General features: G+C 36.6%; 1 protein-coding gene across 1 annotated transcript; it reads right to left on the bottom strand.

Moving 5' to 3' along the window:
- Nucleotides 1-4,695: 4,695 nt before the first annotated feature.
- LOC128017467 (uncharacterized) lies at nt 4,696-12,503 on the bottom strand. The gene is made up of 4 exons (XM_052602875.1): nt 12,386-12,503; nt 11,115-11,149; nt 5,693-6,725; nt 4,696-5,400 (listed from the first exon to the last, which is right to left on the bottom strand). Exons 3-4 carry the CDS (start codon nt 6,716-6,718, stop codon nt 5,203-5,205), a joined length of 1,224 nt encoding a protein of 407 aa, XP_052458835.1. The 5' UTR covers nt 6,719-6,725; nt 11,115-11,149; nt 12,386-12,503; the 3' UTR covers nt 4,696-5,202.
- Between the last annotated feature and the right edge of the window lie 3,937 nt (nt 12,504-16,440).

Below are 16,440 nucleotides of genomic sequence, written 5' to 3'. Positions count from 1 at the left end.
AAAGGTATGTAAAACTGTAGGCTTAATTTTCCGATACCTGTATTAGAGCTGAAGACCTTTGCCCGAACCCGATGGGACCCGTCGGGATCCGACGGGTTCGGTCGGGTTCGGTCGGGTTCGGGCTTAATTTCTATCATCTTACGCGGGCTCGGGCCGGGCTCGGGCTTGCGCTCCGGTTTGCGAGGTAAAGGAGCGGTCATGTGATGTGTTTCGATTAGCGCGAGAAAGATGCGAAAATGAATGCTGAGCAGGTGTAACGGAGGCTTGCCTCTGGTGATTACGTTTTGGTTGCACCAGCAACTAAAGCAAACTCTGAGGTGTGGAAAAGTTTTGACCATGTTTATAATGAGAATAATGAGTGAATAATGACGCACCATCAGTGAGCGCAGGAACGCGCTGAAGACATCTACAGTGGATTCAATCATTTTCCTCCACAAAAAAACATGTAGGCTTAGCCTAATCTCTGTGAGTAAAGGTTTTTCAAATGATAACTAAATATTCATTGAGTCTTAAATGCATAATGTTGACAGAGTGTTTACGCTAATGTTGGCATTATTCTTTTATTAAATAAAGCAAATCCGGCGGAGCCTTTATCTTAATTTCGTTATTGCCAAATACCCATCTTAATTTAAAATGTATTTAATTGTTTTTTTAAATGACTCGTTTTTATTGGTGCGTTGGTCTATTTATAGGTTAAATGAGCCTATGTCTAGAATGCTGAGATGTTACGATGTGACACAGGACTTATTTTATTTCTTTATTCCAACTTCCAAGTGGTCTAGTCTACGTTAGTTATGAGTAAATTATGTTAAAACATGAATAAATTGCTCATTGTTGGCAAAAGGCAAAAGAGCTGTGTGCGTGCGCACATTTGAATAATGTCGGGCTGTAAACGGGTTCGGGCTTTAAAAAAGCTGTCAATCAAAATGTACCTGTCGGGCTCGGGTCCTGTCGGGCCTAATTTTTAAGGCCCGATTACAGCTCTAACCTGTATAGATAATCTGCAGTCTAAAAGTCTTATATTGGGATGCAAACACTTACAGCGCGCTTTTCGGCGCCTCCCGCTTTTTTTTCGTCATTTTGGGTGACTTGGATCTGAGAGGGTCCGTCTGATTATAATTTCACGAAGTCATCTGAAGCCATTCCATAGCTTAATGTGAGGGACAGAAGACTATTTACATAATTAAATTAAAGTTTACGGAAACTCGTTTTTCCTCGTCAATCATTCTCCATTCAGTAACGTTAAGGTTATTCAAACAGCGCGCGCGCCTCGTGCATGGTAAAACTCTCTTCAATATATGATATATTCACATTATAATGCTTGATCTGTAGATAAAAGGCTGTGGATTTGCATAAGATGACTTTATTTTGTGTATTTGTATTTTATGTTTGTTGCTGTTTTTAAACGACTCGCTACCGTGTGTAGTGATAGATCACGGACATCACCACAAGGACTATGAAAAGGCATCAAACACACACACTAACTGGAATTTAAAACTGTGAAGAAACAAATGATCAATAAACTGTTGGACAGATATACATTAGGATTTGTGCGCTCGACATTTCTTCGCTTTGTGCCATGAACTTTTAAATGCGCATTTGAGCAGCGCAGCGCTGCACACTGTGACTCCATGTTAAAGAAAACAGTCCGCTCCGCGTCCATAGCAACGCTCTGTTTATGGCAATGGTGTGTTCTACTTCGCAGCGGTCTGTTATTAAGAAATAACAAACCGCATTCTACATTGGGATTCAACCAAGCCATGTAATAAATGCCAATAACATAATACTTTTCCTGGTTCACAACACAGTATTCAGTTCTATTTGCTCTATTTCATTTAAATTCTATATAAAGGCTGTTGTTTGTGCCTCTTAAACTCTGGTGTCAATTAAAAATGTTTATTTTATGGTCAGTGAAAATCACTTTATCAGTCTTTTTATTCAGCAAGTTCATCAGTGTGTGTTCGTTGCAGCTCAGTGGTATCATCATTTTCCTGTTAGACATCAAACATGGAACTCAGCTCAAGAACTCAAGGTCTTTTATTGTCATTCTGTACATGTTGCCACATAAGAACGAAATACTTACTCAGGGCCAGCAGCGTAAAAAAGATAATTAACATACAGCATACATAGAATAATTAAAACATAATTTAATAGACAAAAAAAATAGATATAATATGTACAGTATAGTTACAAGGTAGTCATTAATTTCTGTAGGCCTTACTTAAAACGGTCAAAGGGGCCTCCAACCAATTTTTCTTAGGGCCCCCAAAGGTCTAGGGCCGGCTCTGATGGGGCATTTCCACCACCTACTGATCTGGAGTGTGGAGTGTACTTGGCTTTGGAAGAAATTAAAAAAAAATAAAAAAATAAATAAACAAACAAACAAACAAACAAACAAAAATTAAATTCTATTTACTATTGAAGTGGAGCTGGATGGAGGATGGGTGACTCCTGCAGGACTGAAGGCTGTGCTGGACTTCAGCTACAGTGGAGACGTGGATAGAGGAGAAACAGATGAGGTGCTGGAAGCCTGTAGCAGGAGTGAAGAGAGGGAAAGAAGCCTGAGGGACATACGGACACTGTGGGAGAGAAACTTTGGCTTGATGTCATCATACAGACAGAAAGTGGAGACCCATTCTCTGGTAACTATGAGATCTAAAATATCAAGCTAAAATAATAGAAAACAATTTATATTTATATATATATATATATATATATATATATATATATATATATATATATATATATATATATATACACACATACATACACACACACACATACACACTGATAAAAATTATCTGCTTGATTTACTTAAAAAATATGATGAATTCTTTTGCATAATTGTATTACGTAGATCCAACAAGACTAGTCTTTGTACAAACTACTTAATTTTTCTGTTTGTTGAAATAAAATTTGCACATAAAGTTAACTTAATTTTAGTATTGATCTAGTCATTTTTTTGTGTGTGATCTACACAACTTTAATAATCCAAAATGTGCATTTTTGATTGAATCCAACTTAATTTTTACATTTCAATATTACAAATTTCAAGTGGGATATACTGTAAAATTTGTTAGTGTATTTTAAAGTTACATGTACTCAGATATTCTAATTAGCAACCGAGTATTTCTACTGAAAGTATAAATGCAAATAGTAATTGTTTTACTACTATAGTAAAAGTTCAACACTGGCACTTGTAAACAGAATGCCAGTAGAATGTATTCATCAAATATAGAAATCTAGTTATTACATTAAAGCTGACATTTTGGCCATTTGATAGTAAAAACTGACAAGGTCAGTATAAAACAAAGTATAATAAAATATATCCACCTCACAGGTTGAGACATTGTGTACAATAGAAAATTGTGCTTCATGGTGGTGACAGAGGAAAGCTCATTAAGTGAAAGTTGACAGACTTTATTGTCTTCATAAGAAACCATTCAGAGACATTTACAGAATATTTTCTATAAAATTGCGTTTTTCAGTCCTGTACAGTAACATACTCTAAAGACTTTAAAACAACACGCTTGCACATGTATGATCATATGTATAATCCCCGTGTGACAATGGAGATCTTCTAAGAAACCTACATTTCAGTTTCTTTGGGTTTCTATTGAAAAAAACTCACATTGTGCAATATAGTTTATGACTTCTTAACTGTCATCTTTCCTTCAACTGCACCTTTAACATCAACAGAATCACAAACATGTTCCCTATATGAAATAGGATTAGTGTGACTTGAGAAAGTGCACTGAAAAAAACCTGAGAAATTGAACAGTAAAACTTTACCAGAGGGACTCAAACCCTCTACATTCAACAATGTAAGGCCAGTAAGCTGATCATGAGATCATGAACTTTGGGAAACATTTTTTTGGTTCCTGTCCTCTAGCTCCAGGGAGATCTTCTGGAAAGGCTACATTTCAGTTTATTTGGGTAGGTTAGCTTATCAAAATAAAATTACAATAAATTCACATTGTGCAAAATGTTTTCCATGCGTTTCTCACTTCTTCACAGTCATGTTTCCTTCAAATGCTCATTAACAGACTTACAAAACATGGTCCCTATATGAAAATGCAATAGTAGTTACTATTGAGAGTGCATTAGGAGAACCTGAGAAATTGAACTGTAAAACTTTAACAGAGGGACCTAACTCGAACCCTCCAACTTCAACAATGTCTGTATCGCTTTTAGGCCAGTAAGCTGATATTGAGATCGTGGATTTTGGAGGACATGTTTTTGTTAACATCCTCCAGCTCCAGGAAGATCTTCTGAAATACCTCAAAGGTATATTTAAGTTTCTTTGGGTAGCTGAGTTCCAAGGCATAAATAAGGCCCATAAGGTAGGAGCAAGCATGTGCTACACTGGGAATGCAAAAAAGGACCTCCGCTTCCTCAATGGCTATTCCAACTTTCTTCTCGAGACCTCCATCCCTGGCTTTGCTGACCACAAAGATGTTGAGCACAAATGAAGTAATGGCCTCTTGGATGGCTGCAGCATCATCGTCATCACAAACCTGTGAAATAAACCAGAGAGAATTGAACCTACTGCTTTGTTTGCTAATGTGAAGAATGCATTTAGCTCTTTGCTCTCCATCTGAACAAAAATCTGACAAAAAAAACACAAACAGAACGACTTTAACAATTTTGTCTCTACTGTGTCAGTCTCCTACGCTGTTTATGTAGTAAACACAGTTGCGCTTCAACACCAGCTTACTACTGGCCGACACGGTTCACGCAAGCACAATGATGCATGCATGTGATGCTGACGCAGGAGCTGGCCAACCAGAGGCCAATACTGAGCCAGCATTTTTTTTTAAGTAGAACACGGAAAGGCAACGCTGTGTTTACTACGTGAACAGCATAGGAGACTGACATGGAAGAGATAAAATAGTTGAACAATGTCATTATTTTTGTGCACAAAAAGTATTCTGGCCGCTTCATGGCATTAAGGTTGAGCCACTGGAGTCACATGGACTATTTTAGCAATGTTTTCACCGCCTTTCTGGACCTTAAAAGTTGCAATGACGTTGCGGTCTATGGAGGGTCAGAAAATTCTCAGATTTTATATATAAAAAAAAAATAACTCTTAATTTGAGTTCCGAAAATGAAAGAAGGTCTTAAGGTTTTGGACGAAATGAGGGTAAGAAATGAATGACAGAAATTCAATTTTGTGACCCTATAAGTACAGATATAAGAATGCTACAACATTAAAGTAACTGCTTTAATTTTAAAAGTACATGCCTCATTCATGATTTCAAGGGTCTCATCAAGTTTCTTCCCAACAGCTCCTCCCTTCCTCCTGTAGAGTCTCAACAATTTAGGCGTGTATTCGTCCAACTTCCCAAAGAATGTGGACTGTAGTGGCTTCAGTGTGATCCTCCGGAATTCCTCCTCGATCTGAGAAAGAGACCAAGAGAGATGGAGAGACATCATGAGATACTGAAAGAAAAGAATTAGAGACACAGGGAAGAGAAACCGTATACAAACTAGAAAAAGTAACCCTAGAAATACACTAAGAACAACATTTAGGTGGCCTGATGTCTGGAAAGGGATGCTGCACCGGATGAGAGTTAATTTAAGTGCATGGTTTCAGTTTAGTTAAGTTAGCAGCTTAGTTTCAGCAAATTCCAATTAGAATTTAGATAAGTTTTAAAATGCAATTAGATAAATATTAAAATAATCTACATACCTGGGAAAACTCAAACAGGGCAGGCCATCGAGCATTTAAGTCAATAACAAGTGGTTTCTGGATCACATCTTTACGACGCAATGAGAAGGTTTTTGCCATCTTCTCATTAATGACACTGTTGTTGTCTCTCTTCTTGTACTCGTAGAGAAGCTCCACTCTCTCCTTTTCAAGGGATGTATCAGTTTCGCCTTGAGGATGAGGTGGGAGATAATTTACCTCAGATTTCTTTGCTTTTTTTAAGTTTTTTGCTGGGGTTTTATCTGCAGCTGACTTTCTCTTGAGACAGTTGACATTTAGCTCTGGTATTCCAAGATGTTTCACCTTTGCTCTGAAATTTCCAAGTTTGTACTTCAGGCTGTTGTGCCAACTATATAGACCATTGAAGGATACTGGGTCCCTCAAACATGGGTGTTTCATAACCAGGGCCTCAGCAACCTGCTCCCTTTGTGCACTTGATGGATAGGCGGTGTAGACAAAGATGCTCTCTGCTAGTTTGTCCAGAATGTTGGATTTTACTGCAGGATTGCAAAGTAAGGTTCCGTCCTTTAGGTTAGCTTCATTTGCTGCTTGAAGAATGAGCTCCGTGTCAAAAGAGAAGGTAGGAATTACAAACTGAGCTGGCCAAGGCACAGAACGAAGGGAGGAGGTGCTACCTGGAGAAGACAGAATTGTGGTATCACTGGATGCAGTGGAGCAGGAACCAACATCTTCCAATAACTCAGTGCAACTGCTATCAAAGCTATCCGGGACTCCCTGATCCTTAGAAGAATCTTGAAAAGTTACTGTGATAACTGGTTCAGCAAGGACCACCTTGATGGTGTCTTTGTCCTTTATTTCATTCGTTTCAAGGAGAGTAAAAAACTGACCTTTAAAATCTTGGTCCTGGAACTGAATACTAAAATCTTGGTGTATTGCAAATGTTTCTTGTACAATATGCTTCAATTCCTCTAGAGTCTGCGGTATTCCTGAAGGCAAGGAAAGCTTGCGGATTTCTTCTTGCAGTATAACTCGAAGTCGGGCAGACATGATGATTCTGTAGTTATAAAAAAAAAAAAGTTTGGTTAAGTTAAATTTAGGCATGCAATGAAACAAAAAGTTTACAATTTTAATTTAGATATGGGTCACTTGTAAAGGAGGACTCTGGGTGACATTTTTGGGTAGTTTTGCATTTTTTCAGATCCCAGGAAGTTTGAAAGTCATGAGAAACACTTAACTAATGACAGTGAATTGAGGATTTAGAAACAAACGAAAACATAAATATATACTGTATATAAATACCTAATCTTGTATGGGTATATGACGCTTCAGGGTGACAAATCGCTTTTGCTCAACAGCGTAAGCTGCAAGGGGATAGGAGTCTGTCAATTCTAGTTGCTCGCAGACTGTCACTTGTCTTGTGGATTCCAATTCAAAAGCCCTAAGGTGCTCACTGTACCATGAATGTAGACACTTGACAGCAAATACAGGCTGGCCATGCACAATAAGGATCAGATTTAGTTCAACAAAATCAGGAAGCCCTCCAGTGGATCCATAGGGCAAAATCATTCCCACCGAGTAAGTGGTGCCATGACAGGTCACTGTATTGGCAACCTGAATGTATGTTTCTCCAGGAAACCTTTTAAGCACTGCTTCCTGTATGTTTTCCTTGAGAACATCCACAGGCAATGAGGACATATTTGAGACACTGAGGGCAGGTTTGAGTACATCTGTGCCATGCAGATGGTAAGCCAGCATGAATTGATGCTTAACAGCAAGAGACAGTAAAATGTTACGAAAACAGTTGGTATGTCGAACAACTCGCTTGAAAAAGCTATGCTTCGCTTCAAAGCGCATGGTCCACATGGCTACAAGCGGTCCAAAAGCCTTGATTAGTTGTGGGTAATGCTCTAGATAATGGTGCTTTGGCAGAACTCTTGCTTCTGGAAAAACCTGCAAGTATCTATGCCTGTGTTCAGATATCTTGGTGTCCAGGAATCTTAACGTGTCATCTGTGTGAAATGGAGAAACCACGAGCTCAACAATGTCTTTAAGATCCATTAAAAGATGCCATGCAGGTTCACTCTCTGGCACTTTGAAACCAATTATAAGGGGGAGCAGTCGCAATAAACTCCAATTTTCATGAGCGTTTCCACCTATGCTTTTCCGGGTGGCAAAGTTCAGCGGGATAGGCTGTGGGCTGTCAGATTTGTCAGTCCACTTGTAGGGGAACTGGCTGATTAGGCCATTCAGTTGAAATAAAGTAAAGTATTTTTTCTAAATCAGAAGATCAAGGCACAAAGCCAACTCCAAAGGTACTATTCCCTCGAATAGGTCGTGGAGCAAGTCTGGGGGATACCCTGACAAAACATCAAAGTATTTTAATTTCTTAGTTAAGGGACATTGCCTTTTCACACCAAAGCAGTGAGTGACAGTGGGACTTTCTAAAGCTGCTTGTACATGAAAAGAATGTTCCTGCTTCGTTCTTGCTTGGAAGGCCCCAGTCCTCACTTCTTTTACCTGAAACTCAGACAGCTTTCCCAAACAAAACCTGCAGACATGAGATCCAGAAAAGCTTTCCAAAAATCCACCGAGTGAATGGGCACCTAAATTGTCAGCTACTACACTAACTATTGTGCCTTTGATTTTCTTTCCAAACAAAGGAATAAAGAGTCCTTCTTCTTCCAATTGGACAATGTCTTTTAACAATGGCTCAAGCACTGCCTCATAACCATACTTCTTTACATCTACAGCCTTACAAAGTACAGCTAAATAAATTGACTTAAGTGTTGCACGAAACTGTAGTGGAACATTTGCCAATACCCAATACACTGCAGTAATCTTGTGCTTTTTTCGGGATGTTCCCAGAGGATTGCACACTTCAAAATCATCAATGTAGAGAAGGAGAGAAAGTGTTACGTCTTCAGTCGATGAAAGTGCATTTTCTTTAAAATGTGTTCCATCAGTAAATGACTCGTACCGACTCTCATGAGTAGCATATGAAGAGTTGAAAGCTTTCTCCTGTATGTCTTTAACGCTTAATATCTGTGACAATAGCTGAAGAATGGGAACATATTGTAAGGTTCGACCTTCCTTCTTGTCCAGAATGAACTCGACAGGTTCAACCACATGAAAATTCTTCTTAAAAAACTGCTGTCTTCTGTAAGATGTGGCAAGAGGACCATCAGCCCTTAAAGCTGTGCTAACGGAGTTGGACTCACTCAACTGTTTGACTAAATCTGAGATGACAGTGTCATCAAGCACACAGTCATATTTCCTTAAACATGTGTTTACAGTCTTTTTTATGCCAGGACCTGACAATGAAGAGGATATGAACTGGAGCTCTGCTACAACTTCATTAATGCACTTGCTTGGAACATTGTAAATGCTCTGTAATTTTAACAGAAGGTGGCCTAATTTTAGTTCAATTTCATCCTCTTTCAATTCTTCAGTTTCATACTCTCCTGAAAAGTCATCCTCTCCCAAACACGTGTATGCATCAGAACAATGTGCTTCTTCAACAATATTATCTGTAATATTTGACTGATCTATATGCTTATGTACAGCTTGTGCCTTGAAGTCACTTGAAGAATATGTTGCGTGTTGTCGGGATCTGTGTGATGCAAAGGTTCCATACACATTTGTCTGAAAATCACAGTCTTTAAAGACACAGTGCACGGTTTCATTTTTCCTAAGATGAACTCCAAGATGTTGGAAGTAATCCTTCTCAGTGGAGAAAAAAGAAGTGCACAGTTCACAGTTAAAAAAAAAGTACTTCCGGTGTTGATTTTTCAGTTGAATGTGTCCTTCTCAAATGTGATTTTAGGGCACTATAGGTTTTGAAGGAGCAAGGGCAATCAGCATGTAAACAGGGAAGAAATTCATTGTGGTTGTGCCTTAATCTGTAGTGTCTCAAAAGTTCATTTGTTACAGGGGCAACAAAGGTACAAATCTTGCAAATCCATCCCATATAATCCAGATGCTAGATCTGAGTACATCCAGACCCTAAATGAGGAGCAAATTGGGTGGTCTCTCTGAGGGTGGTGGAAGTCAGTTTTGTCAGATTTGTCATATACTGGTAGCGGTGAGGAGCTACTTCCATTTAGTTGTGTTTGCCTCTCTGTCTGCTTGTCTGTCCTCAAAAATGTAAAGAGAAAATATATATTTATTTATCAGGTCAATCATTTGTAATCTTAAAGGGATGGTTGATTATGATTTCACTTTTTTAACTTTAGTTAGTGTGTAATGTTTCTGTTTGAGCATAAACAACATCTGCAAAGTTACGACATTCAAAGTTCAAAGCAAAGGGAGATATATTCTTTTAGAGAAATCTATTTTTAAGGACTACAACAAATGGCTGGAAGAGACTACAACGGCTTCCACTCGGGTTGGTGACATCACTAACCCTAAAATTTACATAAATCCTGCCCCCAGGAACATGCAACCAGGAGCAGCAGGTCATTTGCATTTAAAGGGACATACAAAAACTGAGCTTTTTTACTACATGCTATAAAAATGATCTGTGTGGTATGTTGAGCAAAAACTTCACATACTCTGAGGACATAAGAGATGTTTTATACATCTTGTAAAAAGGGGGTACAATACTACAAATTAAGGAAAGACGGCAGCTATTTTTTGCCTGTTTACATACTGATTGCCCTTGTCCATCCTGGAATTCCCTCAAATCACATTTGTTAAAGAAACATTCAACTTACAAGTCACCAAAAGTCATTTGTTTTGATTTTGAACTTTACAGAGAAGGATTACTTTCAACACCCATGACATCTTTAAACAAAACTGTATGTCTTCAGTGTGAGTGTCTTGACTTTTACATTAATTTATGGTGCCTGTGCATCACACAGATCCCAGCATATTCTAGAGTCATTTTGGGGCACTAACTGAACATAAGTAGATTGGTCAAATGTGACGATATTGAGTCCCGTTGTTCTGAGCCATACAATTGTTCAGGGGAGTATGCAACTGACGAATGAAAAGAAGAGAATCTAAAATTACACCATCATTGAGCAGATGTTTTTCTTACAGCTTCATCAGGTAAGCATCTTGTTATTTTCTCCACAGGTAATCAGGTAAGTTTGATTTTGTCACAGCCTCATCAATGTTAAATAGAAAGATGTGAATTTAAAATGGTTGAAGTAAACTAAGTTTTTTTTATTTTTTAGCTAATGTATGTAACCATGGGATCAACAAAAATAGATTATCATGGAAATGGGAACTAATGCAATGGCAGACTTTGAGCAACCAGCAACATATGGTGCACACCCCTTAAGTCGTCACTTTTTTTTTTTTTTTTTTTTTTACAGGACTATAAATTTGCTCTGTGAAATGCAAAAAAAAACTGCCAACTGAGTTATAACTTTACCCCCAGTTTCCTCACTACAATAAATGTATTATATCATTTAAATATAATTTATTGAAAGTTACATACCTTTATCCAGTGTAGCCTATTGTCAGGAGAATCACCTGGTTAAGGACACAGTGTAAGTTAATGGTTAGTAACTGACCAATGCAAGAAACCCAATTCATAGCAAATAATAACTATAATTAAAAATAGTTTCACATTTTCTTCTCTCCACAAACAACTACAGGTAGTTGACCTGCCGATCAGACAGCTAATTGTCTTCAGTTTCATATGAAATGTTTGTGTTGTTTTTTTTTACCTCGGAGCTCAGATGAGAAAGTGTACAGGGAACTGCGTCATGCAGAAGGCAGGATTATGGTCACATATTATGATTGACAGCTGTAAACGCTCTAACCATAGACCGTAAAAACTACCGTCCTAACAAACGCAAACCACGAAGAGAAACTGACAGAGCGCGCTAATGGGCACTCTTTCAGATCGCATAATTCATGGAGTATGCATTCTGTATGACGAAATATCTATATGACAAAAGTTCATATTTCTATAGAGACAGGAATGAAAAGGACCTATATATAAAACATATTAATAGATTGATTGAATAAAGGCCAAAGATAAGAAACGTTTCGTTTTGACCCAAACGAATTATATTTTATCTTGAACCACTAAAGAGACATCAGGGCCAGCGGCAAATGTCAGAAGGTCTAGCCGAGCTGAAGCTGCTCTCGGCGGATACATGATGACGGAGCTCCCGCTGATCGCATGGAGCTCATCTCTGAAATCGGCAAAACACATTTTTTTAAATAGACGCTGTCTTTATAAATAAACCGCATATTTGAGTTTAAAACAACTACATTCTCGCCTGAAATACTTCAAAAACTACATTTCATGAAACGATAAGAGTAATATTTTGAAAATTATCCGAATAAAATGGCGGCTGTAAATGCTACGTGAACTCAACTGGCAGCTGTCCCCCCGTACGAGAGACTAACGTTACCCGCATTCCAACGCATCCACATCACCTTTTATTATCAGGGAGAACCAAACACTTTCACAGGGAGAAAAAGGAATCCTAAAATGGGCTTCAGTGGCTCCTTAAATGTATTTAGACATATGCCAAGCTTAATACTGAATGCTTTAAAGCAGCTAAGTTAGCCACCTAACTTTAACTTACCAGTGTAACCACATGGTAGGCCTAATGCTAATTAGAAAATCCACATAACGTTACAACAATCTTCAAATTACATTTAAAGCCTAGTTTTTGTACAGCAATTCGAAAACTGTAAAGAATGTACCAACCCAAGTAACATTAACTGTTAATTTGCTAGCTTTATTCTTACCTTAAATTCAGTCCGCGTGTTCGTCTTCGTCTTCGTTAGGAATGCAAGGGGTTTCCAGACCAACGAAACAGGAAGGGGAGGTTTTTTTTTTTTTGTACCAAGCGAGTAAATAAAACAAGGTATTGTTTGTTGTGCGTGTGTACCTAAAAAGCTTGGCTGGGATTACTTAGATTAATTTTGTAAAGCAATAAAATACAAATTTTCTTGTTTTTTGAACAAATGCAGATTAATTTAAAACTAGATATATTAAAGTAAAGACACAAACTTAACATTTTATTGTTGATATCACGCATTTTAATTACTTAACATTTACATCCACTCAGATTAATTTTTTTCAGTGCACACACACACACACACGTAAACATTTACTCTCCCTCCTCTTGTACCAAAACTGTAAGAGTTTCTTTCCTCTGTTGGTGGGCATCATTGACTTCAATAGCATTTATTTTATTTTTTTCCACTATGGAAGTCAATGATTCCCATCAAAAGTTTGATTCATCATTTATCATTATAATTTTTCATTCATTCTTTTCATTATCAAATCATTCCTTTTTATTCTTATTTGTAAACCAGACAATGACTCTTTACATGAACAAATATACTTTTTACAGAATCAGTATTTTAGAAAGAGAAATAGAATGCTGTCAATTAGCAGATGATAGAAGAATATTTGTAAGAGATTCATTAGAAATTTAAAATGTGATTGCTTGAATGACTTTTCATTGGTTTCAGGGTTAACATTTACAATTATAATTTAAACAAATGTGAGTTGTTCCCTCTGAAAAGTCACAAACTTCTTGATATTAATGGCATCCCTGCAAAGAATAATGTTACCTATTTAGGAATCAAAATATGTAATGATGAAAAGAAAAGGGGACATCTTAATTTTAACCTGTGATTCAAGAATTTAAAATAGATTTAATTTGTGGTTAATAACAGACCTGTTAATGAACGGTATAATTATTTTATCACAAACTGAATGTTTATCTCTTTCCTGCTATTTTCACATTAAAGTAGGAGTCTTTAAAATTTCATTCGGAGAAATGTCTCATTACATTAAAAAAGGTACCTTAACTATTTCGGTTGGTGATGGATGCTTGACTTCAGAACATCAAATGCAATTTTAAAGATTGGATGGATCAAGAATTACTTTCAATGCAAAATAAAATTTGGTATTTAATTCCTAATCTAATCTTTGGTGGTGTTGCTTTTCTGTTTCAATGCAACTTTGTAATAAGTAAGAGTCCAGTTAGATGAAGTCATTTTCACAAGCAGGTGCTACTCTCATCGACGCTTATATAAGAACAATTTCTCTCCAAATAAATACATACTTTTTTTTTTATGGGTAGACAATAGTATTATATTTGTTAAACAGTTATTTAATGAAAATGGGCACCTGTATACCACAATTTTTTCAGAGGTACAATATTCCAATAATCCCTAAAGAATATTGTACAGTGTTTGACGCTTTACCATCTAAATTGAAATGTCGGTTTAAAGAAAATGTGAATGAGGAGACATGATGTTGCAAGTACTAATAGAAAATTGAATAATTACTTTATCAGGAATTTACTAACAGAATAGGGGAGGGGACAAAAGTAATTTTTGTATTATTTAAAGGAAATAAAGAAAGAAAGAAAAATCAGAAGACTAGAACAATAAAAATGTAAATAATTTGACCTATTTGTGAATAATATTTTTATATATAATAATAATAATAATTAGGCTTTATTTTAAAATAGCCTAAACACACTCTCTTTAATCATACAAAATATGCCGAAAACAACTTTGGTATTTATTCTCTCACACATTTACTTATAAATCAAGCCTATATTTTTCCATTCAAAATAATGCAATTCAGCAGCATCATATTAAATATACTGTATATGGTCATTCAGGACAGGCTCTTCCAGGTTCTTGTGGTGAATGGAAAGATTCTGTTTATTTTCACCCACTAAATATAAAACTAAAATAACGGATTGATTGAATGAGGTTTGTCTCAGTGCTTTAGATATTTATTACTTTATGTGAAAGTTTGTGTTTATGTGACTTGTAATTAAACTGCTTGCATAAGCGATGAAGCCTACAGTTTGTGGCCAGTTATTCGCCCCCTCTGATTTGGTGGGTTACATTTGGAAGAAGAGAAAGGACGGCCCTTTGACAACATTTTGGCAATTCCTTCAGTTTATAGATTTTGTAACGGTGGCTGCCCCAAAAATAAATTTAATAAATGTAAATTTAATTTAAATTGTTCGGGCGCCAGACAAGCAAAACTTGTCAAGAAAATAAAATATTTATTTTCTTTAGCCTATTTATAATGCGTGACTAATTTCGGTTTCCCCGTAAATAGCTCAAGCCACTGTTACACAACAACAACAAAAAATATATTTTAAGGAAAAAGTGTTTCCAAAAAAAAAAAAAAAAAAAAAAACGACATGAAGTTAAATTTTCACACCATTTGTATTTTTTTTCGTTACTTCACATAACAAATGACAGAAGAAAGTGTAAACAGAAAGTAACAATATTGTGGTTCAAGTTCAATTCAAGATTTCATAAACAATCACAAAATCACGAGAGTCCTTGATTCACAAGCGTTTTAAAGTTCGTTTTCCACTTTAGAGTTAGTTTCTTTTTACATTCCAATACAACCTACACGGGTGTTTTGTTTTTACTTCTTTTACTTTTATTTTTCTCTCTACAAATATCAATAAGTCCAAATTGTGTGGTAATCTCTCTCAAAGATACTGCTGATAAAAAATGATCTTCTTCTCCATTTCTATCACAAGTAAAATCTAAAGTACAATTCCAATCTCCTCCAATTACTAAAAAATCTTCATTTATAAAAGAGGAAACTACATCTTTAAGTTTAAGAAAAAAAGCTATTCTCTCTCTACCCGTTGTGGGAGCATAAACATTTATTAACACAAAAACTATTTTTTTATTTCTACTCTTAGAGCAAGTTTGCGCCCTTTCACTACTTCATTCTTAGACAAAATTTTAACTTTACATCTGGGTGAAAATAATATTGCCACCCCTGCACTAAGGTTGGTGCCATGACTCAAAACATGATCTCCCTCCCACCACATCCCAAAATCAGTTTCATTTTCTTCATTACTATGTGTGTCTACTTGAGTTTCTTTCAAATTTAAACACACTTTTAATAAAGGCCATTTACTTCTGTCCCTTGCCCCGTTTATAATTTAAGGATCCTATTTTATGAACATCCATAAATAGGGGGAAGAAAAAAGAAAAAGAAAGAAAGAAAAAACATAATAAAGGCCAGATCCCCATCTGCATTTATTTAAGGCTAGTTCTAGTAGACTTACGTTTACCCTTCATTTTTTGTCTGACTGCTGTCAAATATTTCTTTAGTCTAAACCTTTTTTGCTGCGACAAAATCTCAACGTTACATTCTTTACGAGCTTTCATTACAGATGCAATACATTTCTCTAGGTCAGGAAAAACCTCTTCAACATCAACACTCCTCCGCTTAATTTATCCTGGAAAGAGTTTATCTGTTCAACAGTATACAAATTTCCATATCTGCCAACGTCTACATCAATGCATGAATCATCATCTCTAATACTTTCGTCTTCGGACTCATTTTCCGCTTCATCATTTGAACCCGTAATGTCTTCTTGTCTTCAGTTTCCTCTGCCTGCTGCTGTTTATGAGGGAAAGACAATTTCTTGTGGCCAAAAACTCTGCACTCAAAACAACGTATCAAAGTATCAGTGCTCGCGTAAACCATATAAGAACTCTCTCCACATGTCACTCGAAACGAAACATCCAGTGTTTTAGTAGGGGCTGTCAGAAACATAAATGCTTGTCGTCGTCTAAAAGACAATACGTGCTTAATTTCGGTAGATGTACAACCCAAGGGAATCGTTTTCACAGCACTAGCCATCTTTCCGAACCATGTCAATTCTCGCACGATCGCGTCATCTTTAATGAAAGAGGTACATAGGAAATTGTCACTTTTGTAGCTGGAGCAAAAAGAGGTGTAACGGGTACAAAAGTTTCTTTAACCCAAATGCATCTTTCAATTATCCTGA

This window comes from Carassius gibelio, chromosome A7, assembly GCF_023724105.1.
Source record: "Carassius gibelio isolate Cgi1373 ecotype wild population from Czech Republic chromosome A7, carGib1.2-hapl.c, whole genome shotgun sequence".
NCBI lineage: Eukaryota > Metazoa > Chordata > Actinopteri > Cypriniformes > Cyprinidae > Carassius > Carassius gibelio.
This window is presented reverse-complemented; position numbering and strand designations above follow the sequence as displayed.

Bases quoted from the DNA above. Each gene is read 5' to 3' on its own strand.
- LOC128017467 (XM_052602875.1), bottom strand. From the start codon at position 6,718: ATGTCTGCCCGACTTCGAGTTATACTGCAAGAAGAAATCCGCAAGCTT. The intron at 5,401-5,692 runs GTATGTAGATTA...TCTCTTTCTCAG, and splicing joins CCCTGTTTGAGTTTTCCCAG to ATCGAGGAGGAATTCCGGAG.